Here is a 27,827-nt window from a genome sequence, read left to right as displayed (position 1 = left end):
AGTACCGCCCACTTTACCAAACCTACATAATTAGCATAATTTAGCTCCGCCTATTTGTTATGGGGCTGATATATATATATATATATATATATATATATATATATATATATATATATATATATATATAAATCTGCCACTGTTATATACAGTTTATTAGTCATTATCTAATATGTTGGTTCTGTAAGTACTGATATTTTGTAGTAAAGCTTCAGAAGCTTTACTGCAAAATATCTGTACTTACAGAACCAACAGATAATAACAAATAAACTGTATATAACAGTGGCAGATCATTTGCTAATATAAGCCAGGGTAATTAAAAAATTAAGAAGCTTTACTGAAAAATATCTGTACCAGCAGATATAACAAATAAACTGTATATAACAGTGGCAGATCATTTGCTGATATCAGGGGTATTAATTAATTTACTTCATTTTTTTAATTACCCCTCAGATTTGGGAATTAATATCTACCTGCTGCTGGTTCTGTTACTAACACAGTTAGTTTACAATTTGTCATTTTTTATTAACCTTTTTTCTAGCATAACAGACTAAGTCTGACAAGTAGTCAAAAGTCACAGAATATTTGTTTTATTAATATTTTTAAATAATTCATTGGTGATTCATGGTGTATCAACAGTTGGCTAAAACTTTTTATTGCAGCCGGTTCATTTAGGGCTGAGTCTCACCTCGTCCAGATCGGCTGTCTCTATACTAAGTCAGGCAGATGATTTTTTTTAGGGTGTGCAACACAGACACTCTCAGCTCAGACTCAGCTCTGTCAGACAGTGTCCTCCTGCTGCCGCGTGTGTTGGAAGGCTCAGTAGTGCACTGCTCTAGTGAGCGGCAATGCGGGGTGGTCACGTGAGATGCCTGGTGACGTCACTGGTGTGCTCGTCGCAGTGCTGACAGCGCGATAATGAAAAATTCAAAGGAGATGGAGCTCAGAGTGGCAAACACACGGGATTGCGCTAGATAACTCAAAAGCGCTGCAGCTGCCTGCTACTCTTGCCGGGACAGTCCGGGACATTTAAATGCCCGGGACCCGGTCCCAAATTCCGGGACTGTCCCGGCAAAAACGGGACAGTTGGCAAGTATGATATATATTAATAAATATGCAATATTATTTACACCTAAATTACCTTATATCCTTCCTATCATGCATGTGACTAGAGACAACGTGAGAGAGGAAAGTGAGGTGAATTGTAGTTCACAGAAAATTAGATAACAGTATCAAACCACACCCTGGTAGAAAGTGGAAAAATCACACATTTTCAAATGTGTTTTACAGCTAGAGGAAGCAAAATAATGAATATATATTGCAATAATTAGACTTTCAATAACAAATATTTTATCCATTGTTTAAATGTTTAGTCCTTTAAAAAAGCCTTTCCAATTTACTTGTTTTTTCAGATAAAAACAGGTTGCTTGATCCAGACATTCCTGAAAGGTCTGCCTTGCCTGCATCAAAAATGTCTGCCATTCCCGTGGCAGCCAGGTCTGACTTCAGCTTGTAGCTATCCTCCAGTTTGAGCTTAGGAAGGTGTATGTGCACACCAATCGGCCCCATACTTATATAACCAATTTATATAGTGAACCATAGTCCTTTCCCTTTAAGTGTCTGTGCAATCAACTATCCTGTAGATTTGTAGTTTCCTCAAAGAAAACAACACACATATATAGTGTAATATTGCTTTAAAATGGCTGTGCTTTGCTGATATACTCATGTATTCACACTTTAGATAGCTACACTAGCTCTAAGCATCAGGATCAATTAAATAAAAAATCACTGTGTGGCAGGAACTTCTGTCACATTTATTACAACATATTTAAAAATGTTAAATTATTAACATATTAAAAACAAGCAGGCAATGTGACTCAGTGTTAAAAACACATTTGTAAGTTGCAAATACTTGTTCAAATGTTATCACACCAAGTTCCTAGTGTTTTGAAAACTACTCCCTGTGACATAGCCTCAAAAGTCTTCAATGTATGTTTCTCCAAAAGCAGACGGCTTCCTCAAGTTTATTAAATCCCTTCCCATCCACCCTGAGTGACTTACATTGCCGGTAGTAAACTGACTAATAGATATCAACACACTAGCCTTGCCTCACCCTTGCTAAGCATTCCTGCATGTAGCCAATGTTTATGCAAACTTGTGCAATAAGTAGGAATGAAGTTAAAGGGACATTAAACACTTTGAGATGGTAATATAAAATGATAAATTGTATATCTAAAACAACTCTGCAATATACTTTCATTATTTATTTTGTCCACTTTGCCTGTAATTCCATTCTGAAATTGTGAGCTTTTCAGTTCCTGTTAGAAATGGAAGTGCAGAACACTGTTAAATCCAGCACAACCATTGGCTGCACACTCTAGTGACCTATGTATAACGATCTCTAATTGGCCACAGCAGAGAAGGTAACACAAGTTACAACATGGCAGCTCCCAGTGTTTTATAGAAACTAAAACTTTACACTTATTTTGTCACTTTTTAAACAACTAATGAAACTTTAAAAAATACATCTACATGTTAGTCATGGACTAATTTTTTCTTTGAATGCATCATTCTATCTAGCATGTATTTAGTGTTTAATGTCCCTTTAAAGGTATGGAAAATAGATTTTACTACAAGTCCAGAGACTCATATTTTGCATTACTTTCAATTTAGTGCTCTGACAGCTATTAAAAGTATATAAAGTTAGATATAGTACACATAACAAGTGAAACATCATGGAAAACAAAAGAACCAATGAGGAAAGTTCCATGGAAGCAGCAGGAGGTATCAGCCAATCAGCATGCTCATAACGACCATAAACAGTCCAGAGAGCACCAATACCTCCTCTTTCTGAGTATTTCCAGCAGCAACAGCAATAACAACAACAATTTGCAGCTTCTTTCTTCCCCACAAGACCATGCTTCTGGCCAAGAGGTCCAAGATCAAGAGACCACTTTAGAACCCCGATCAGGTAATTCCTCTTCTTTCTCCTTTTTCCCTAAAAAAGATGGGTGGTCGTCTAGCTCATTTTCTTCCAAATTGGCTTCTAATAACCTCAGACCCGTGGATTCTTCAGACTATTTCTGGAGTCCTCTATGATTTCATTTCTATCCCAATCCAAACTTATTGGGATAATTTTATTTGGGAGTCCAATGGTATACTAGTACAAGTATAAGTCACAGGGACGCGTCAAGCGTCCCTGACTGGGACTAGCTTTAAGCTGTGTTTGTTTGGGATCTTAAAGCAATAGAACTGCTAAAAATTAAAAAAAAATGTGCCATAATCTTAAACTAGTGGACATTTGGAGACCCTGACTTGCAGGCATATACCTGCGAATCTAAAGCTTTTAAAACATTTTCTAGAATTGATCTATTTTTAATATCAGAATCCCTATCTATTCAAAAATTAAGTACGGCCATCAGCGATATCTTAATATCTGACCATGAGATTATTTCTCTCACATTTATGTCCCAGCATAGCACTAAGAATGGAATAACTAGATTTTTCTTTTCATGCTATTTACTCTATAATGTTAAATTCATATGCTATTTAAGACAAAGTTGGAAGGATTATTTAAAGCGAAATATGGAATATTTTAATAAAATAGAAATGTTTTGGGAAACGGCAAAAGCAGTCTTGCGGGGTGAAATAAAGGCTTATATGTGTATCCTGAATAAAAAGAAACGGGCGGTAGAAACTCAATATACTAATCAAGTAAGGAATTCTTATAGAAAAAAAAGCATCCGCTGCTTCTTAAATCTACCCCCTAAAATTCATGTTCTTCACTTAGAAAAAAAAATAGTGTTTTTCATTTTAAAATAAATATTTATATATATATATATATATATATATTATATATATATATATATATATAAAAGGAACATTTTTTTTCTATGTGAAGAACATAAGAATGTTTGGGTTAGCGATAACTAATAGTTTTGTTTTGGCACCCCAAAGAAGTCTATGGGGAGTAGAAGTTATCGCGGTCACGATATCCGAAGTCCTCAAGTTAGCGCACTTGAGTCTTTCGCATGCACACTAACTTTTTACTTGCACTTCACTTGTAATTTGGTCCATGATAAGGATTTTCATATCCTTAGGACTTACATGAGATCATCATAATAACATTGATCACCTGTCAGCAACCCATAGCCTAATTGTTATTTTTGAAGTCAGGGCACATAAAACATGTTACTATCAACTAAAATACTTACAGGTGTCAAAATATATGGAAGAACTAGGTAAGTATAAAAATAGATAACATTTTGAGAATATATATATATAGAGGATTTTTTTCTGGTTCAAGGATTTTATATTTGTATATATATATATATATATATATATATATATATATATATATATATATATATATATATATATTGTGACAGAAAGCAAGGCCTGGTTATAAATGGAAGATATTTAAGACCAAGCATTGTACATGCTATTTCTCCTTTCAGTTAAAACCCCAGGGAGAAAGAGTGTGTATTTGATTATCCCAGACAGCTGTGAAGCTGTCCAGCAGCTAATCACAGGTGTGGCTAATTAGAAGTTGTGAGGGTTTAAATAGCAGCCTCACTTAGGCCTAGAGAGAGAGATATACAGCTACAGAAGCTGGTGTGTGTGTTTGTTACACTGTGTAAAAGACTTTTGTTCCTGTGAACTGTAAAAGGACATTATTTTTACAAAGCACTTGTGGAATGCTGTGAAGTGCTAGGACACATTTAAAAGTACTTAACTTTGCTGCAGAGGAAGGATTTCCCTCTTTTGAAAATGAACTGCCTGTTTGTTATTGCTGTGAAAAATAAAGCCTTTTAAACTACAGTGGATTGTCCTGTGCTGCATTTGTGCCCTAGAAGACCGTGGTTAAAAGTGTTCCCGTCACACTTGGTGGAGAATCCGGGCAACCACGTTGTATGTCTGTGGGCATAATAATCTGCAAGCAACATGGAGGAAGTCATTAAAGCTTTGATCCATTCTAATGCTATACAGCAGGAGACTAACAGAAAAGCTGCTGAAAATAGTGCAGCACTGCAACAGTTGGTCTTGGCCCAGTCAGAGAGTGCTATGCTGCTGGCTAAATCACAGAAGGAGAACACTGAATTGTTGATACAACAGATGGCTGCTGTGCAAGCTGAGACATTCAGGAAGACCTGGGAGGAGCAGCAAAGTGCTACACAGACTCTGCAACGAGAGGTTCAAGCCATATCAGAAAGACTGAACTCTGAATATGTTGGTGGCAGCCAAGGTTCCAGAGTAATAAGGGCTAGTCATTATCTTCAAAAAATGACAGCAGCTGATGATGTTGAGGCGTATCTTTTGGCATTTGAACGCACAGCAGAAAGAGAAAAATGGCCGACAGTTGAGTGGGCGAGTATACTTGCGCCATTTCTTAGTGGTGAACCTCAGAAGGCCTACTTTGATTTAGAGCCAGCACAAGCCAGTGACTATGAGAAATTGAAAGCAGAAATCCTTGCACGCCTGGGGGTGACTTCGGCAGTCCGTGCACAAAGATTCCATTCCTGGATGTTTTCATCTCATAATACTGCAAGATCCCAGATGTTCGACCTTATACACCTTGCCAGGAAGTGGCTGCAACCAGAGGTTAATTCGGCTACCAAAATAGTGGAACTACTGGTGATGGACCGGTTTCAGCGTGGATTACCTGCTTCCCTGCGGCGGTGGGTTAATCAAGGAGATCCTCAAACAGCGGATCAGTTGATTGTATTGGTCGAAAGATTTATAGCTTCAGGAGAAGTTTTGCAACAATCTTCAATGGATCAGCCCCACAATCCCAAGTCCCAGAGCTCTACAAGAACTGGTAAGACTGTTCAGGGGATAAAGGGGATAAGAGAGCAGCAGGTGTATAGGCAAAACACCAGAGACATTTCCCCAGGAATTAAGGAAACATTTAAATATAACCAACCTGTAAGATGTTTTAAATGTAATGAGGTTGGGCATATTGCTAGAGACTGTGATAAAGATTAATTTATGGACTGTAATGTTGCACATTCACTATTGTCTAATAGCAACAGCTCTGTTAATAATGATTCCCATTGGTGTACTGTGACGGTTAATGGTAAAGTGTCTAGGGCTTTGCTTGATTCAGGAAGTATGGTCACACTAGTGGCTAAATCTTTAGTACCAGATGCAGTATTAGATTATGGGGAAAAAATGGGAATTATCTGTGTTCATGGAGATAAACGGGAATATCCTACAGCTGAGGTGGAGATTGAGACTCAGTGTGGTAAATTAAAATATTGTGTTGGTGTAGTACCAAATTTAGCCCATGAGGTGGTGATAGGGAGAGATTTTCCAAAATTTCTGGAGTTATGGGAATCTCCAGAAATATGTCAAACTTCTGATATTTATGTATTTCCTTTCTCTGAAACTGATTTTGAAGGGGGTTCCATTGAAAAGGAGAAAAATAAGATTTATTGCCCTATGCCTGTATTAGTAGGTGATCAACCTTCTCAGAGTAATGAAGTACCAAGTACTAGCTTGGAAAATATTGATGATTTGATAGATCTGGTTGGTGGCCCTGGTAATTTTAAAAAAGCCCAATGGGAGGATCCAACATTGGTAGAGGCAAGAAATAATATCAGGGTTATAAATGATGTTGTGACACAGCCAGGAAATGTATTACCCTATCCTTATTTTGAAGCAGTTAATGATTTGGTATATCGTGTAGAGAAGAAAGGAACAGACATTGTTAAACAACTTTTGGTGCCCCAGACTTTTAGGAACACTGTATTAAATCTTGCACATAACCACATTCTAGGGGGGCATTTGGGAGTTGAGAAAACCAAAGAGAGAGTTCTTAGAAGGTTTTATTGGCCAGGGATATTTGTAGCCATCAAGGATTATTGTGCTTCATGCCCTAAGTGTCAACTTACAGCTCCTGCTAAAGATTTTCGTAACCCTTTAGTGCCCTTGCCTATAATTGATGTGCCTTTTGAAAGAATTGCTATGCACTTGGTGGGTCCGCTGGTTAAATCTGCTAGAGGACATCAGTATATACTGGTAATCCTTGATTATGCTACACGCTATCCTGAGGCAGTGCCCCTTCGTAACAGCTCTGCAAAGTCTATAGCAAAAGAACTCATGCTAATGTTTAGCAGGGTCGGGATACCTAAGGAAATTTTGACAGACCAAGGAACTCCATTTATGTCCAGGGTTACAAAAGAATTGTGTAAGTTGTTTGGCATAAAACAACTAAGGACCTCAGTATATCACCCTCAGACTGATGGTTTAGTAGAAAGGTTTAACAAAACTCTCAAAAGTATGCTAAGAAAGGTAATTGACACAGATGGGAGAAATTGGGACCTTCTGTTACCCTATTTAATGTTCTCTATCAGGGAGGTTCCCCAGGCTTCTACAGGTTTTTCCCCATTTGAACTGTTATATGGGCGGCATCCCAGGGGATTACTAGATATAGTTAAAGAGACTTGGGAGCAAGAGACAACACCTTATCGAAGTATTATTGAACATATTTCCCAAATGCAGGATCGTATGGAAGCTGTCATGCCCATTGTAAGGGAACATATGGGAAAAGCACAGGAAGCACAAAAGTACAGCTACAACCGTAATGCTAGAGCCAGGGTGTTTCAACCTAGGGATAGGGTGTTAGTTCTGGTCCCTACAGTTGAAAATAAATTCTTGGCTACTTGGCAGGGCCCATATGAGATAATTGAGAAAGTGGGTGATGTTAATTACAAAGTAAGTCAGCCAGGGAGAAGGAAACCTGAGCAAATATATCATATAAATCTGTTAAAACCTTGGAAAGATAGGGAAGTTTTAGTTGCCTTAAAACCTACAGAACTCCCTGTCACTGAACCAGAGGTAAATATATCGGAAACCCTATCTGTACATCAGAAGTGAGAGATCAAGGATTTTATTAGAATAAACAAAGAGGTATTTTCTGTGGTACCGGGAAAAACGAATGTTATTAAGCATGAGATAATAACAGAACCAGGGAAGAAGGTCTGCCTTAAACCCTATAGGGTCCCTGAGGCTCGTAGAAAGGCTATTAAACTGGAGGTAGAAAAAATGTTAAAGCTTGGGGTAATTGAGGAATCACAAAGTGAGTGGAACAGTCCAATCGTGCTTGTTCCAAAGCCGGATGGTTCATTAAGGTTCTGTAATGACTTTCGTAAGCTTAATTGTGTTTCCAAATTTGACACCTACCCAATGCCTAGAGTAGATGAGTTAATAGAAAGGCTAGGAAAAGCACGTTATCTCACTACAATTGATTTAACGAAAGGGTATTGGCAGGTGCCTCTCACTAGTCAAGCAAAGGAAAAGACAGCTTTTTCAACCCCAGAGGGCTTATTTCAGTATATGGTGTTGCCATTTGGTTTACATGGGGCCCCGGCAACATTCCAGAGGATGATGGATAGAATTCTGAAACCCCATGTTCGTTATGCGGCAGCATATTTGGATGATGTTATAATTTATAGTACAGATTGGGAATCCCATCTTCCAAAAGTTCAAGCAGTACTTGATGCAATACGGTCCGCTGGGTTAACTGCCAATCCTGCAAAATGTACTGTTGGTTTACAGGAAGCTAAGTACTTGGGTTATACTATTGGTAGAGGATTAGTTAAACCTCAGACAACAAAAGTAGAGGCCATACAGAACTGGCCACAGCCTCTAACTAAAAAACAAGTAAGAGCATTTATTGGGATAACTAGTTATTATAGAAGGTTTATCCCGAATTTCACTACAATTGCGGCACCCTTGACAGATCTCACAAAAGCAAGGGCCCTAATTATGATAAAATGGTCCCCAGAAGCAGAACAAGCTTTTAAGCATTTGAAAGATGCCCTTTGTGCCCATCCAGTTTTGGTTACCCCCAATTTCGCTAAAGATTTTATTGTACAGACAGATGCCTCTGATGTTGGTTTAGGAGCAGTTCTCTCGCAGGAGTGTCAGGGAGAAGAGCATCCTGTCCTTTTCCTAAGCAGAAAACTTATTTCACAGGAAAAGAACTATTCTTTAGTGGAGAAAGAATGCCTTGCCATTAAGTGGGCTTTAGAGACCCTTAGGTACTATCTGTTGGGAAGAAAATTAAAAATTAATAACAGATCATGCTCCTCTCACATGGATGAGTCAGAATAAGGAAACAAATTCAAGGGTTACTAGGTGGTTTCTTAGCTTGCAACCCTTCAATTTTACTGTTGAGCACAGGGCCGGTCTTTTGCAGGGCAATGCTGATGGTTTGTCTCGGGTACATTCATTGATGTCCATGGTCGCTCAACCCACTGGGTGTGAGCTGGGGGGGAGGATATGTGACAGAAAGCAAGGCCTGGTTATAAATGGAAGATATTTAAGACCAAGCATTGTACATGCTATTTCTCCTTTCAGTTAAAACCCCAGGGAGAAAGAGTGTGTATTTGATTATCCCAGACAGCTGTGAAGCTGTCCAGCAGCTAATCACAGGTGTGGCTAATTAGAAGTTGTGAGGGTTTAAATAGCAGCCTCACTTAGGCCTTGAGAGAGAGATATACAGCTACAGAAGCTGGTGTGTGTGTTTGTTACACTGTGTAAAAGACTTTTGTTCCTGTGAACTGTAAAAGGACATTATTTTTACAAAGCACTTGTGGAATGCTGTGAAGTGCTGGGACACATTTAAAAGTACTTAACTTTGCTGCAGAGGAAGGATTTCCCTCTTTTGAAAATGAACTGCCTGTTTTTTATTGCTGTGAAAAATAAAGCCTTTTAAACTACAGTGGATTGTCCTGTGCTGCATTTGTGCCCTAGAAGACCGTGGTTAAAAGTGTTCCCGTCACAATATATATATATATATATATATATATATATATATATATATATATATATATATATATATATATACACAGTATATATATATATATATTTTTTTTATTATTATTTTTTTCTTTATATATGATAAGCGAGTTTGGACATGAGAATTATTGACCATTTTGAGTAGTTTAAAAGGATATCTAATTTTTTCCTTGGATACTTAATTCCTACTACAAGTGGTACAAAGTGAGGGAATGAATGTAATTTCTAAATTTGAAATAATTAAAAACTAGTTATTCACATGCTGTTTATTATATGGCATTTCCCTATATTTTGGTATGTCTACAAATGTAGATTATTTTGTAAAACCAATTTGTAAAACAAAACAAAGGTATACTTTTTGAAGGTACCTCATAGAAAAATGCTCCCTGTACTCAATATCTATTTTATCATCTCTTTAGTATTTTTGTGTTTTACACTATACTTTTTAAGGAAATTCAGATCTATAGTTGGCTAAATTATTTGAAGAATAAATACTTAACATCAATATTGCAAATAAACCGTCGTATTATGTAAGTACCTGTTGTAGCCCAGTGGTGTTATCTTTAATGCTATCTGGCAACATGATAATCATACTGAGTTCATGTCCTACGTATGGAAGTTCCAAAATACGACAGTTGATTTCTGGTATGTATGTGAATGGAAACTTCTTCATCTGATACATCATCTTCACTGGCTTCTGTTCATTCTGTAACAAACACAATACATGTTCATGTATGAAATAAAGCTTTATAAGTGTAAAAAAAGCAAGTCCGAAGCCACTTTATTTACCTTACTTAAATGAAATGGCATTTCTTTGGTTTCCCCAGTGTTGAATTTCTCAGCCCAGTCTCCTTTGAAGTAAATGGCATTAACCAGCACTAATCTGGTGGTTGTATCGACTGACCCCTCACTCAATATTTCAGGAATTTTACCTATAAAACAATGTTTTTGTTAACAATTTTCTAATATGTTATACTTACAGCATTAGTAAGGGGGATTGTTTTAGGGACTGAAGCTGTGAGAAATGTCAAGTATAACTCTAAGTGATACAGACTGTTCAATCATGGAGGTCTATATAATCGCTGCCAGTATTATGTGCTATATATATGTGGTCAATATTATGTGAAGCTCTCTGGGTTCTGGGAGCAGTTTACAAGCCTTACAGAGTTTGTTCTTACTGAATTCTTAAGTAAAGGGAGTTAACCTATTAGACCCTGTTAGCTATTAGCAACTGAATATACAAATCAGTTGGGAGTCATAATGAAGTTTTGCCTGAGGGCATCTGGCGTGAAATATTCAGTTTGAAGCAAATACATATCCTGTATGTATCATGTATGGTGTATGTAGGGCAGTTTATATACAGTTGCGCACTCCCGCTAAGGCTCACTGGCTAATTATTACTTCCTGCTAAATCTCAATGGCTGATTGTGTACTTTCTGCTAAGGCTTAATGGCTAAGTATTACTTCCTGTTAAATCTCAATGGCTGATTGTGTACTTCCTGCTAAGGCTCACTGACTGATTATTACTTCCTGCTAAGGCCCACTCACTGCTTATTACTTACTGCTAAGGCCCACTGGCAGATAACTACTTCCTGCTAAGGCTAACTAGCTGATTGTGTATTTCCTGCTAAAGCTCATTGGTTAATTATTACTTCCTGCTAAAACTCAATCGTTGATTGTGTAATTCCTGCTAAGGCCCACTGGCTGATTATTACTTCCTGCTAAGGCTCACTAGCTGATTATTGCTTCCTGCTAAGGCTAACTAACTGATTAGTATTTCCTGCTACGGTTCACTAGCCGATTGTGTACTTCCTTCTAAGGCTCACTGGCTAATTATAACTTCCTGCTAAGACTCAATGGCTTATTGTGCATTTTCTGCTAAGGCTCACTGGCTTATTATTACTTGCTGGTTATTGCTTCCTGCAAATGTTCACTAGCTGATTGCACACTTCCTGCTAAGTCTCACTGGCTAATTGTGTACTTCCTGCTAAGGATCCTTTGGCTGATTATTACTTCCTGCTAAGGCTCACTGACTGATTATTACTTCCTGCTAAGCGAACTGCTTGATTATTACTCCCTGCTAAGGCTAAATGTCTGATTATTACTTCCTGCAAAGGCTCCTTTGGCTGACTATCAGCATTTCTACCTAAAAGCTAATGTCCCTTAGCAGGAAGCTCACACATTATATAGATGTAATAGGTTAAAGTTACAATTTAAACAGCTTAACCTCAAATTTTTAGGCAATAGAAAAAAAATCATGTTTAAATGCTGTTATTTCATACAAATAATAAAAAAATAGTTTTGCAAAGTCTGTTGGCACTCTACAAATAACTGATAATAATTTAAACATGGCCAAAGAACACCCTTGTCTAACCCCTTTGCTTGAACTGTAAGGACCATTTTAAATAACACAACATACAATTTAGTACTCCTAACAACACTATTATAAGCTAAATAAAACATATGAAGTCCAGTGTAAATGGGCAGCTACTGTACCAATAGGATGCTCTATGAAGATTAACCAAGTGAGAATCCTGTAAGCTCCAACACCTGATCTTTTTTTGAAGCTAGCAATGTGTTCTAGAACAGTGTTTTTCAACCAGTGTGCCATGAGAGATCCTCAGGTGTGCCGCGGCAGACTGACAACAGTACGGGGGTGTCCCTCTTTCAAATTTTGAAATATTGGTAGGTATGTGACAGGCTCATCAGGCATAATTTACAACCATGACATTGACATTCATTCACAGACAATCATTATGATTGTTTGTGAATGAATGTCAATATGCCATGTATAGTTTGTAGGAGGCATGGCATAGGCAACAATGTGTGATTTTGTAAAATTTTGGGATGGTGGTGTGCCACAGGATTTTTTTATGTAAAAGTGTGCCACAGCAAAAAAAAGGTTGCAAATCACTGTTCTAGAATGTATTGAGATAGATTCATGTGCAAGATACCTGACTTAACCAGTAAGTTGGCATACACATGGAGTGCCATTAATCAACATAATGGTGCCCCTTTTACATCTTGTATTCATTCTCTCGTAATTGTTCTATAACTCATGACTTGACTCATGGTCTTGCAAAAGTAAAAATGCAGATAGAAAGTTGAATTTAGTCTACAAATGATATATGGAATACAATTTTAATCTGAACTTTTATTATATATGTGTTCCATAAAGTTTTACATTTTGGTATCACAGCTCCCTATTGGTTTATGATAAATGCACTATTTTCACAGCAGATGCCAATTGATATTAAATAGTTGGTTTTATTGCAAGCTAACATGTTTCCATTGGCTTAAAGCAAATGGCTTGGAAGTTCTTGTTTAAAGAAAGTTATAATGATTTTGCTACATTGTGTTAGAGTCATCTCTAGCTTGATACAAACCATTATCTGCTCTCTGAGCAAAATCAGTGTTTGAATGAGGACACATAGGGTATAATACTATAGGTACATAAAACAGTGGTACATTTTACCAGAAGCATTCTTAATAATACAAATGTTCTGCAGTGCTGCAAAAATGTTATTTATTCAAAGCTAAAATATACAGATGTGAATTTAAATTATTTCCCTTTAAGGAGGAGTTATAGAAGTAGCTTACATAATTTGGCACTAGTCTACACAGTTAATTAGAAATTGCATGCATGATAACTATCATAAGTATATTTAGAATGCTGTAGAGTGCTAATACCATTTTAGGATACAATGAATGCACACACTTTGGAAAGGATTTGTTTCCATATAACAGATGTAGCAGAGATTTTTTTTTTATAGGAAATTGCAGTGCCAGCCATCCCACTACTACATTGTTGTTCAATATGAAAGGCTCACACATCAAAGACTTGCCAGCTTTTTGGTACTCAGTGTAGCTTTATTATGTAGCTGGACTAGCCAAGGGACCTGAAACTTTATCTGCTAACTCAAGAAGAGGTTCTGTTTGGGCCCACTTTACTGAACTGATTCATCTTTCCCAAAAGTAATTATGAAGTAGTTCTATCTAGTTCTATCTACACTACAAACAAGTTTCAGTTAGAGAGAAACTGAATCAATTTCATTTTAATGTGCATAGCTGTACTTGAAAACAAGTTGCTAGGGTTTTTACATATTGAAAACTATTGCACTTGTGAGATAGTAAGATATGTAAATTAGGATCTTAACACCCAATAGTATTAGTTTAGAAGAGTGGCCCTTGCAGTCTATGTAGGTTTAGTGAAAAACTATAATCAGGTCTCCCTCTGTTTCTTGCCACTAAGGAGAGATACATTCTAGCTATATGTTTGTTGTTGGCACAAATGCTGCAAATGACTCTGTATTTTACTGGCACTCAAATGGTAAACATAAAACACACATGTTTGTTACTGGCAAAAAGAAATTAATCATTTGCTTTATGTTTGTTAATGACAGCCAAAAAGATTAAAATATTTAAAAGGGACAGTAAACACCTTTAGATTTGTATATAAAATGTTAATTTTTGCATAATTTGTTAGCATTTATTTTGCTCAGTTGTCACTTAATTTAGCTCTGAAAATTGAGCAATTTCTAATACTCAGAACTTGAAATGCACCCTGCTGACATCTCAAGGCTAAAACTCTGCTACATATCTGATCCTAAGTGGCTTTAACTGATAACGACTGCAAATAAATGCAATTTATACTAACTTTTATGACCATGGCTAGCTTGGTTATCTGCTGACTAATGCCCAGATTGACTCTTCCAAATAAATTAAGTGGTAGGTGGAGAATTCTGTAAAATAGTTTTGAGACAGCAACCTGCCTTTATGAATAGTGCATTGTCATTTTGTAGTTTAGATCACTAAGGTGGCCCATTTTTTAACTGCACTGTATGTGTAATTGCAGCTCACATTATCTTGTTTTCATTAAATAAATGATTTACATGCGCTAAATGTTCAAATTTATGTTTCACTAAATCATGTAAAACATTTAAGCTCTTTTGGTAAATAGAATGTGAGAATGTCTAAAAAAAACTCTCTGCTCTTTGATTTACTTAGACAGTCCACATTTTAAATATTTAAGTCCTTGTATCCCTATGAAAAAATTTAGGTTACCAAAATGACCCCCTAAATACGCATACCCTCCCACCATACAACCACTGGTTTCTGCACAGACAAATGAAAGGACACTAAGACAAATTGTAATTATAAGACAGTTCTATTGTCTTGCCATAGCATAACATTTCGGCCGAGTCTAAATATTGTTAAACCAAATTAATTTGTTTGGTGCAATTGTTTTTAATAGCCAAACTGCATCCACCAATTGCCTTGTTTAGAGGAGCCAATTTTGGGTTGACTCTGTAGAGTAGGGTTCTTCAAACATTTTCTCCCAAGACCCAGTACCATGGTACCACATACCTTTGCGACCCTATTTTTATGCTTGAACATTTCTGAAGTAATATACAAGATAGCTGCAATTTTTGGTAAAGTGATTAAATATATGTGTACTTTATTCCTGATTGTAGTCAAACTTTTCCAGTGTTGTAAAAGGTAGTAACACACACACACTCACACACTCATACAACACACACAACACACACACTCATACAACACACACACCACACACACACACACACACACACACACACAGTCTCATACAACACACACCACACACACTCATATACAACACACACTCTATGATATAAAACACACACCACACACACACTCTCCTACAACATACACACACAAGTCGGGACCCAGTAAACATGGTGTTGCAACCCAGTAATGGGTCCCGACCCGTAGTTTGAAGAGACCTACTGTAGAGGACAAGGCTAGTCATATCCATTATGTTAGATTCTGTATACAGTTCATGAAATTTGGGGAGGTACGACTTAAAGATAATATTTTTCTGAAAAGAGAATGTTAATGTAAACCGATCAGCCACCCAAAACATGGAGTATACCTTCTTGTAATAATATGTTACCTTTTGTCTGCTCTGATACCCATTGGTTAATTTCCTTCCGGGCATCTTCTGCAGCAGAGACAAAATCAACCGTTCCCAAATCTGCTTTGTATTGCTTTTGTACAGAATGTAAAAATTCCTGCAAAGATAATTTTAAATAAACAATTACATTATCATATCAGTACTATAGGGCCTATAAAAATCTGAAACTTTGAATAGTAATATGTTGATATTAAAATTTTAAGTCAAATTGAGATTCATTGTTTTTGAAATATTGGATAGTCATAATATAAACATAATTTTGTTAATTATTCTGTCTTTTTTATTTAACAAATTTTGGTTGCTATGTGCAAGACATGGCCAGTGAGCGATCAAGAGCAAAATATCTATGTAGCCACCAATCACCAGATGTGTCCTGTTTAGAAACATACTGGGAGCATGATTTTTGTATGAGTTTAATGCCTATGCAGGGGATGAACGCAGTTACCAATGAGCATTTGTTTAAAAATAACATATGCTTAAGAACTAGAGCAATGTATTATTACATTTAACTTACTATATATATTGAATATATAACACCGTGAGAATATATTGCTTACAATGTTGACCTCTACAAGAATCAATGTTTGACTTTTGAGAAGAAAAAATAATCTGTAAAGTTTAATGTGCAGGCATGTAGCATTGAAGGAAGTCTGTATTTGCACTTGGCTAGAAGCCCTTATTAGCACTGTGAATCACTAATACCATATCAAAATTTACAGTAACAAAACCTTCAGATATTTAATAGAAATACAAGTTAGATACACACCTCTGTGCACCAGGTCATCCATTCTTAGCCTAGAGTAAATAGGCATTGGCAAGCAAGAACTATTTGCATGTTTATATAACTATACTAGAATCAGAGCTGTCCTGTGTTAACCCTCTCCTGAAACGTGAGAATGCAGCCCCCCCATATGTTCTAATTTATCACAGCAGCTGTTACACAAGTAGCTGCTGAGTGACTCAACCAACTCCTACAAAGACTCTGTAGACTTTGCTTTTCAAATCATCAATGCAATGTGCTAAGGTGACAAGTTCACGCAGCAGGTGGTTTGCAAAGTAGGGCCATTTCATCTGGAATTATACAACTATAGCAGAGCAGCATTACAAAAAAAACATCTTATATCAAATGTATTTGTGTAAAACCATGATTATTTTTGTGACAAAGTTTCTGCTTCTTTATATATACCATGAAAACTTGCAGATAATTTTAATTGCCAGAACAGGCTAAAGAAGTGATTTCTGTTTCTGCTGCAGGTTTAATATTCCTTTAAGTAACTTATGCAAATTTATGTTCGCCTTGATAGAGATACTAAACTTATGCAAAGCTATGTCTTTCTTTGATATTTAAATTTATTAACTTACAGTTACTTCCTAGTACTTAATTGTTGTTTATTTTGTAGGAGACGATTAAAAGTACTTGAAAGAGTTCAGCTACTATGTTTAGTCTCATTGTTCTCTTATCCCTGGCCTCTGTTGAAACACTGTGTTAACGTTAGTGCATTAGTAAAGGCTTGTGGTGAGCTGAGCCTCTCAGCCATTGATTCCATTTTGTTACATTCAAAACAACAGCACTCCACCTGACACTGAGAAGACCTGTGCTTGGACAGAAAAGCTGTTTGTTACATTAATGAATTATCTATTTTAACCAGTGGATTTTTTTTCCTATGGGTAACAAAGGTGGTTCTCAACCTTAAAAATAGAAACTGCTAAAAAAAAAAGGTTGCCATAAACCTACATGTCAAGGGTGGAAGTGGAACTATTGAGTAATCATTTTCTACTAGATTTACTTGTTTAGAGGTACTGCACAATTAAACAAAGCAACCCATAAGACCCCCTATAATCTACATTGATGGACAAATAAGGTCTTTGAAGACTCTATCTTAAAGAGACATAAAACAGGTTGAGCTCTGTGTATATCATGAAAGGGCTAATTAATTAAAAATAGTTTGCAGAAAAAAAATGTTTTAAAATTGCTGACAAGTATTTTAAAATCATTTTAAAAATTAAGCAAAATTAATTACATATCTAAACTGCCTGGAGCAGCCAACTCCACCCCCCCCTTTATCAGTGTTTAGACACAGGCATTGTATTTCAACTTTCACAGCTTCTAGGCATGCTCTAGCACAGTGTTTTTCAACCAGTGTGCCGTGAGAGATCCTCAGGTGTGCCACGGCAGACTGACAACAGTGTGACATATTTTTTAAACTTTGCTTGTTTTTTACTCCCAGTGCAGGGGTAGTTTGTAGGAGGCATGGCATAACAGCACAATACATACAGTATGTGTGTGTGTGTGTGTATGTGTATATATATATATGCTGTATTAGGCTACAATGTGTGATTTTTTTAAAATTTTGGGATGGTGGTGTGCCACAGGATTTTTTAATGTAAAAAAGTGTGCCACGGCAAAAAAAAGGTTAAAAATCACTGCTCTAGCAGATAATCCCTATGCACTTTTGCATTCTACCAAAGCAACAATAGATATAGATACAGCTATAGAAGGAAATGTGTGGGGGGGGTTAGAGCTTTACAATTCAGAAACTAAAAAGAAAGGGTTAATGGTGAGGCACTGCAGTATACATTTGCAGGTAAATAAATTAAAGTACATATTATATTATTTTGTCTCTATCCCAACCTGTTTTATGTCCCTTTAAACTAGCCTTTGAGAAAGAAAAAAAAATGGAACAGTACTTAAAACACTACTGAAGAGGCAAGATAAAGCTAGATATTGTTGTACAGATAACATTTAAACAAATACATTTGATCCTATATTTTTTTTTTTACTTATTTATAAAATACATTTATGATCCTTGGCACTGTTGGCAGCTATGCGGAAAATGTGTTTTTTTCTCTTCAAACTACTGCCAATTAGAATGGTTTAGGAGATATTTAATTTGTCAGTGATTGTTAGATTTATTTAATTTTTTTTGAGGAATAAAGTTAACCTTTTAAAAGTCAGTTGGTAATATTGGTTTTCCTTATTGCTAATAATTTCTGATTAATAATTAATAAATACACCATTTTTGTGTATCTGGGGGTCCATCCGATAAAAATCGTCGCCCGCAAAAGCCGGCGACGCCAATATTTGCACGGGTTTGGTATCACATATACGGCGTAACCTAGAAGTTACGCGCGTATATTTCTGCCGTCGCCCGTAGTTTTTTGGGCTATAGGCAGGTATACCAAACCCGCGCAGTTTGGTATCCAATATGCAGCGTAAGGATTTACGTGGCGAAAATGGAGAAAACTTACTCCATTTTCACCTCGCCACAAAAAGCAGCCGTAAGAAGCCTTACGCTGACTATTGGAGCCCCGTAACTCCCTAAACTGGCAGCTAAAATAAACCTAACACCTAACGCATGCGCAATGTCTATCTCCCTGTCAACCGCGATCTGCTAAAATAAACCTAACACCTAACGCATGCGCAATGTCTATCTACCTGTCAACCGCGATCCCCCCCCGAAATCCCTAATAAAGTTATTAACCCCTAAACTGCCGCTCCCGGACCCTGCCACCATCTACATAAACTAACCCCCTACTGTGAGCCCCTAAAACCGCCGCCATCTACCTTATCTATCCCCTAATTAGAACCCCTTACACCGCTGTCATCTACCTTATCTATCCCCTAATCTGACCCCTTACACCGCCGCCACCTATATAAAAATTATTAACCCCTAATCTAATCCCCCTATACCGCCGCCAGCTATATTAATATTATTAACCCCTAATGTAAGCCCCTTACACCGCCGCCATCTCTATTAAAATTATTAACCCCTTATTTAATCTACCTACCCCGCCGCCAGCTATATTATCTATATTAACCCTAAGTATATTATAGTTAATATAGGTATTACATTATATATATTAACTATATTAACCCTAATTATATTAGGGTTAATATAGTTAATATAGTTACTATAGTATTTATATTAACTATATTAACTCTATCTAACCCTAACACCCCTAACTAAATTTATATTAAATTAATCTAATTCATTTATAAACTAAAATATTCCTATTTAAATCTAAATACTTACCTATAAAATAAACCCTAAGATAGCTACAATATAATTAATAATTACATTGTAGCTATGTTAGGGTTAATATTTATTTTACAGGTAAATTGTTAATTATTTTAAGTAGGTATAATAGCTATTAAATAGTTATTAACTATTTAATATCTACCTAGTTAAAATAATTACCCAATTACCTGTAAAATAAATCCTAACCTAAGTTACAAATACACCTACACTATCAATAAATTAAATAAACTACAAACATCTCTCTAAAAATACAATTAAATTAACTAAACTAAATTACAAAAAAAAACAAACACTAAATTACAAAAAATCAAAAAAGATTACAAGATTTTTAAGCTAATTACACCTATTCTAAGCCCCCTAATAAAATAATAAACCCCCAAAATAAAAAAAATTCCCTGCCCTATTCTAAATTAAACAAATTTCAAAGCTCTTTACCTTACCAGCCCTTAAAAGGGCCTTTTGTGGGGCATGCCCCAAAGAATTCAGCTCTTTTGCATACAAATACAATACCCCCCCCATTACAACCCACCACCCACATACCCCTATTCTAAAACCACCCAACCCCCCCTTAAAAAAGCCTAACACTACCCCCTGAAGATCTCCCTACCTTGTCTTCACCACACCGGGCCGAACTCCTGATCCGATCCGGGCGATGTCTTCCTCCAAGCGGCAAAGAAGAATTCTTCCTCCGGCGACGTCTTCCTCCAAGCGGCAGCAAAGTCTTCATTCTTCCGGCGGCATCTTCAATCTTCTTTCTTCGCTCCGCCGCTGCGGAGCATCCATCCCGGCCGACTACTGAACTTGGAATGAGGTACCTTTAAATGACGTCATCCAAGATGGCGTCCGCCGAATTCCGATTGGCTGATAGGATTCTATCAGCCAATCGGAATTAAGTTAAAAAAATCTGATTGGCTGATTGAATCAGCCAATCAGATTCAAGTTCAATCCGATTGGCTGATCCAATCAGCCAATCAGATTGAGCTCGCATTCTATTGGCTGTTCCGATCAGCCAATAGAATGCGAGCTCAATCTGATTGGCTGATTGGATCAGCCAATCGGATTGAACTTGAATCTGATTGGCTGATTCCATCAGCCAATCAGATTTTTTTAACTTAATTCCGATTGGCTGATAGAATCCTATCAGCCAATCGGAATTCGGCGGACGCCATCTTGGATGACGTCATTTAAAGGTACCTCATTCCAAGTTCAGTAGTCGGCCGGGATGGATGCTCCGCAGCGGCGGAGCGAAGAAAGAAGATTGAAGATGCCGCCGGAAGAATGAAGACTTTGCTGCCGCTTGGAGGAAGACGTCGCCGGAGGAAGAATTCTTCTTTGCCGCTTGGAGGAAGACATCTCCCGGATCGGATCAGGAGTTCGGCCCGGTGTGGTGAAGACAAGGTAGGGAGATCTTCAGGGGGTAGTGTTAGGCTTTTTTAAGGGGGGTTTGGGTGGTTTTAGAATAGGGGTATGTGGGTGGTGGGTTGTAATGGGGGGGGGGTATTGTATTTGTATGCAAAAGAGCTGAATTCTTTGGGGCATGCCCCACAAAAGGCCCTTTTAAGGGCTGGTAAGGTAAAGAGCTTTGAAATTTGTTTAATTTAGAATAGGGCAGGGAATTTTTTTTATTTTGGGGGTTTATTATTTTATTAGGGGGCTTAGAATAGGTGTAATTAGCTTAAAAATCTTGTAATCTTTTTTGATTTTTTGTAATTTAGTGTTTGTTTGTTTTTTGTAATTTAGTTTAGTTAATTTAATTGTATTTTTAGATAGATGTTTGTAGTTTATTTAATTTATTGATAGTGTAGGTGTATTTGTAACTTAGGTTAGGATTTATTTTACAGGTAATTGGGTAATTATTTTAACTAGGTAGATATTAAATAGTTAATAACTATTTAATAGCTATTATACCTACTTAAAATAATTAACAATTTACCTGTAAAATAAATATTAACCCTAACATAGCTACAATGTAATTATTAATTATATTGTAGCTATCTTAGGGTTTATTTTATAGGTAAGTATTTAGATTTAAATAGGAATATTTTAGTTTATAAATGAATTGGATTAATTTAATATAAATTTAGTTAGGGGTGTTAGGGTTAGATAGAGTTAATATAGTTAATATAAATACTATAGTAACTATATTAACTATATTAACCCTAATATAATTAGGGTTAATATAGTTAATATATATAATGTAATACCTATATTAACTATAATATACTTAGGGTTAATATAGATAATATAGCTGGCGGCGGGGTAGGTAGATTAAATTAGGGGTTAATCATTTTAATAGAGATGGCGGCGGTGTAAGGGGCTTACATTGGGGGTTAATAATTTTAATATAGATGGCGGCGGTGTTAGGGGCTCACTTTAGGGGGTTATAGATATAATATAGCTGGCGGCGGGGTACGGGAGCGGCGGTTTAGGGGTTAATAACTTTATTAGGTTGCGGCGGGGTACGGGAGCGGCGGTTTAGGGGTTAATAGCTTTTTTATTGTTAGGATAGTGAGGGGGGATAGCGGATAGAGGGTTAGACAGTGCGGGCTATGTTAGGGAGGCGTGTTAGACTTGTCGGGCTATGTTAGGGAGGCGTGTTAGACAGTGCGGGTGTTTTAGACTTTAGTCAGGTTTTATAGGCGCCGGCAGTTTATAACGTGCCGCAAGTCACTGGCGACGCCAGAAATTTGTACTTACGCAGATTTCTGGACATCGCTGGTTTGTCAGACTTACGGCGCGTTAGCATCTGACGGCGACTTATATGGGATAGCTCGAGTTGTGAGCTGAAACTGCGGGCGACGCCGGTTCCCTCGCTTGCGCCGCAAACTGCGATCTATATCGGATCGCGCCCCTGGTCATTTTTTTAATTGATAAACACAAAATAGCTAAAAGCTACATTTCTGTTCACAAGTGATATAAATTAGTGTGTCTTGTTTTAATTGTACACATACGTTAGCAACTAAACTGTTTTTATCTATTAAAGGAATATGAAACCATCATGTATTCTTTCATGATTCAGATAGAGCATACATTTAAAAACAAAAACAAAAAAAACCTTTTACTTCTATTGTCAATTTTGATATATTATCTTGGTAATTGTTGAAAGAGCAGCAATGCGTTAGGTGAGCACATTTGTAAGCTAATAACAAGAGGCATATATGTGAGCCTACCTAGGTATATTTTTTAACAAAAGATACCAAGAGAACTAAACAAATTAGATAATAGACATAAATTGAAAAGCTGTTTAAAATGGTATGTTCTATTTGAATCAGAAAGGTACATTTTATGTTTTCATGTCTCTTTCAAGTACATTTACATAATTATACAGGTTCTGTAAACATTACTTTGCCCTCACAGATCATTTGTAGGTACTAATCACATAGAATATTGCAATTGCAAAAACAAAAGAAAACATCTAAAACTTGTTTTTTGGATAAAATTTCATAACATGTAAACATTTTTAATGTACTTAATTCTTGGTGGTGTTCCTCATTCTTACAAGCACATCCAAAACAAAATTTGAAATTGCAAAAATAGTCATTTATTAAAGCCATTTTTATAGAAATAACTAAAATCAGTGAAATTATTATTTAATAGGAAAAAATGTGGATTCATGTCCTTCAGGTATTTCCATTGATGAATCGGGAATTTAAGATTATTATTTTTTTTTATCTGAGCTATTAATTTTTCCATCACACAATCTATATTCTTGTGGCATTTGTAAATTATGCAATTCATTTAATGTTATTGTATGGCCTACTTAAATGACTCAACAGTTCACTGAAAACATTTTCCAAGGAATTGCCAGATGTAGATGTAGACCTGATATGATCTAATTATACATAACTTAGTTGTAAAACAAAGACAAACATCATTATAAAGTGAGCACTGTGTAGTATACATATTTTGACAATGACCAAGTGCCAATACACTCAGAGAGCTGGTGTCAACTTACTGGAAGGAAACCAAATGTCTTCTCACCAAACAGGCGATTAGCTAGATTCAGGACAAAAGAGGATGCACCTTTCTTGTTAATTTCAGCATTTAAAGCTTGAAAATTTGGATGAAGATCCTTGACACCATCAAAATGCAGAGTCTGCAAAGAAAAGAAAAAAACCACTAATGCATGAGCAATTTATCTTCAGAGTTAAAAGGAGAAAATAATAATTGTAAGCTTACCTAAAAAATCATTCTTCATATTACTGAAAACTATTTCCTTAAATAGAGCATTTTTGTGTCTTGAAACCTCTCCTTAGATAACATTCAATAATGTATTTTGTTACAAATATATTATATATATATATGGCCCAAGAAAGAATGGTGGAGCTATCAATTCAGGTACTATATACAACCATTTTTACCCATATCATTTAAGACCTCACACTGTGAATGTTTTGTGATCATATATATAACATTTAGATTTATTTTTTTAAGAGCATGCTTCCAATTTAGTTTCTATCTTTTGAGTACTATGTGACTACATTCCTGCAGCTGGAATGTTGTATAGTGCATAAGCGCAGGTTCTAATTCACTGAGAGCTGGGAGACTGGTCAAAGAGTAGAGATGCTTATGTTAGCATCAGCAAAGCATGCTGCAATTTCACTGGACAAGAGACAATAAACAGGATCAATCAAGCAGCTCTACTCTTCTTAATGAATCTCCAAATAGATGTGTAGTCATGTCTATTTATATTTGATATCAATAGTCCAACACACATAATTTGCTGGGGGGGAAAAAACACATTTTAATCCAAATGTGAACCTTCTTATGTCAATTTATTTCATCTAGAGTGTCAGCCCTTTCATTTTGAGCCCAAAAAGTGCTACTGTTGAATATTTGGTGAATAGATAATAGCTCTAAGCATAACTGTTTAAAAGGAGAATTCTGATTGGGCTAGGCCTTAAATATTTAGTAAAAATAAATTTAAAAAAATTAACAAAGGGATGTTCATGACTAAGATGGAAAGAGTACCAGGGACAGAAGGAACCAATGGGCCCAGCATAGCAGACAGAACCCCCGCAGAAGCAAGCTTTGATCGGGCGGTTAAAATAAGACTGGCACATTATGGCCCCAACCCATCTGCCGAAATTATCGACCGGGTCATAGCAGCTGTGGAGGCCAACCTACTTCGCCAAAGCGGCGCTGCAGCAGCCCAAGTCACAGCAACCCCAGTGGAAAAGGGAAAAGTAAATTTTGCAGCTTTTAAAAACTTCCTGGAAACAGAAGGAGAGATTGATGGGTACCTTGCGGATTTTGAGAGGCAATGTGCACTACACAAGGTACCCGCAGAGGACTGGGTCATGATATTATCCGGAAAATTATCCGGCCGGGCCAGAGAGGCTTTTCGGGCCATTCCAGATGAGGAAGTCAGGGATTATAATACTGTAAAAGAGGCTCTGCTCTCCAGGTATGCGGTTACACCGGAGGCATACCGGAGACGGTTCAGAGACACTGTTAAATTGGCTGGTGATTCCTACCTTGAGTGGGCATGTAAGGTGCACCGCACAGCAGCTCGCTGGATAGCGGGGTGCCAAGCCGTATCTGGGGAAGAGGTGCTGCAGCTATTCCTGTTGGAACATTGCTTCGACAAGTTACCCGCAGGAGTTCGAGAGTGGGTTCGGGACCGTAAACCCTCCACCCTGCATGAAGCTGCTCGCCTGGCAGATGAGTATACGGATGCCCGCAAACTGGACACTGCTACCACTAAGCCCCCTGCCAGAGTACAGACCCCCAGTCACCCCAGCAGCTGCCAGTTACCAACCCCCGGCGCACCGCTATACCACACGGCCTCTGGCCACGAACTACCCTCAGAGAGCCCGGTTCAATTCGCGGGGCTACTCACAACCTATTCGGTGCTTTGGATGTAAGCAACTAGGGCACAAAAGACCAGAGTGTCCCCTAAATGCAGCGAACCAAGCACAGTCCTGGAGAAGACCTGCCGGCGGAATCACACGTAACCCTCAGCCTGCGGCCCGCTACGTAGAGGCGCAAGAATGCTGGAGCATCCTACATGAGGCAGACCTTGTGCAAGCTGCCCACCGGAATAACCGGCAACTGGTTAAAGTGAATGGGAAGGAGGTCAGTGGTCTATGGGATACTGGTGCTACCATGACCTTGCTTCGAAAGAACTTGGTGTCTGAGAAACAGCACACAGGAGACACTGTGGCTGTGAGGGTAGCAGGGGGCACTGTGTTCCGCCTGCCTGTTGCCAGGGTGCATTTGGATTGGGGAGGGGGCGCTAGACCTGTGAATGTGGGGGTCATGAAGGATTTACCAGCTGATGTTCTCCTTGGAAATACCTTGGTCCCCCTTGTTTCTGCCTATGCTCCCATGGGTCCCGCTGATGTTAACCCTGTGACTACCCGTGCTCAGATCCGTGCAGCAGAGACTGACCCCCCTGCTGCTAAGCCCCAGGACGCTGAGCTCAGTAAATCTCTATCCGCTATTGATACGTGGAAGTCCCGTTACAATGCGCTGATGAAGGAGAAGAGGAGCGCAGAGGAAAAAGCACGTTTAGAACAGGAATCTCTGCTAGACAGGCTGCACCGACAGACTGCAGAAAACACCAGCTTGAGAGTGGAACATGAAACCTTAAAGACAAACTTAGTGACACTTGAGGAGAAGCTGACGCTGGCTCATAGTGAGGTGCAGCAACTCAAGGGCACCCTATGTCAGTATGAAGGGATTGTGGATACCTATAAAGAGCAGGTACAGAAAACTCGTAAAGAAGCTGATGAGATTTTGAAGGACTGTTTAGCCCTAGTCTGGGCACTGAGGAAGTTGAACCCTTGTTTGTATGGACAGGAATTCTCTCTCATAACGGGAATACAAATGGATTGTCCCAGCAAACTGACATGCCTACCACCCCTTAGTCCGGTCATCCCCAGGTTGACCCGCAAAAGGGTCAAGCCGGGTCTGCCGGAGTGTTCCACAAGGGGGGAGCTATGTGACAGACCCTTCGGTCAGGACTGAAAGTGTTAACTTTATTTTCTAACCACAAGTGGCTGGCTCCAGCTACAATCTAATTAATGCTTAGCATTCTATTGTTTGATCACCTCCAGAGAGAAAGTGATAAGAAGAGTCAAGAGTGTCTTGTGGTTGAAGTGTTTAAGTAATATAATCCTATTGTATCATGTCAAGGGCGCTTCTCCCTTTTATCTAATGTACAACATTCTTTCAACCCCCATCTGAGGGGGGGTCAAAAACCTGTATAAATCTGTGTGCTGCCTTCAAATAAAGTTGTCATTCTGTTTTAAACCTGAAACTGGCTGGGTTGTGAATTGCTGATTGTCTATGCAGGACATTGTTCATCTGGGGTTAACCCTTGGTACACAGTTGGTACCGTAACAGTCTGTTTCATTGTAGTATCGAAAAAGCACTAAGCAGTGGCTTATCATTGCAATATGTAATATTCATAATTTTAAAATAATTTTACTTTTAAATCTTTTTTTTTTTTGCTTAATTGCTGCAGTGTCCATTACTTCCTATCCCAGTCCCTCAAGGAGGAGGAAGCCTCAACAGGAAGGCAAAAGGTATAGTGTTTCTTTTGAAGCGTTGCTAGGAGACACCATAAAATAGTTCCAGTCAGTTTATTGCTCATGATCAATATAGGACTTCTGATGCAAAAATCATGTGACCTAAAACTCAAGTTTTGCCATTTCTGCTTCCTTGTTTAGCTGTGGGCAGGGGCTAGATTGAAAATTGCTCATTTTGCAAGAAAACAAATAAGTGGTTTGCTTATTATTATTATTTTTTTAACAATCTTTTTCTTTTTATGTTTACTTTAATCCACTGGTTTTCAAACAAGTCCTCAGGCCTGACTAACAGGCCACATTTTGAGGACATCTGAACTGGAGCACAGGTGAAATAATCAGCTGATTAGTAAACATGGTTATTTTACCTGCTCTCATCCAAGGTAATCCTGAAAATCTGGCATGTTGGGGAGTATTGAGGACAGGTTTGAAAACCAGTGCTTTAATCTAAAGTAAAGTAATAATAATAGTTGTTACTAAAAAAGTAATGTTTTATATTTT

The 27,827-nt window shown here is 37.6% G+C and overlaps 1 protein-coding gene across 1 annotated transcript in view; it reads right to left on the bottom strand.

Moving 5' to 3' along the window:
* LOC128660698 (leukocyte elastase inhibitor) overlaps nt 1–27,827 on the bottom strand; it is a 95,080-nt gene that overhangs the window by 1,084 nt on the left and 66,169 nt on the right. Inside the window, exons 3-6 of the mRNA XM_053714657.1 lie at nt 23,750–23,890; nt 15,734–15,851; nt 10,591–10,733; nt 10,340–10,507 (exon numbers count right to left, since the gene is read on the bottom strand). Of these exons, the coding sequence (XP_053570632.1) occupies nt 10,340–10,507; nt 10,591–10,733; nt 15,734–15,851; nt 23,750–23,890 (570 nt within the window). The remainder of the gene's footprint in view (nt 1–10,339; nt 10,508–10,590; nt 10,734–15,733; nt 15,852–23,749; nt 23,891–27,827) is intronic.

This window comes from Bombina bombina, chromosome 5, assembly GCF_027579735.1.
Source record: "Bombina bombina isolate aBomBom1 chromosome 5, aBomBom1.pri, whole genome shotgun sequence".
Classification (NCBI taxonomy): domain Eukaryota; kingdom Metazoa; phylum Chordata; class Amphibia; order Anura; family Bombinatoridae; genus Bombina; species Bombina bombina.
Note: the sequence above shows the minus strand (reverse complement) of the source record. Positions and strands in the feature narration are given on the sequence as shown.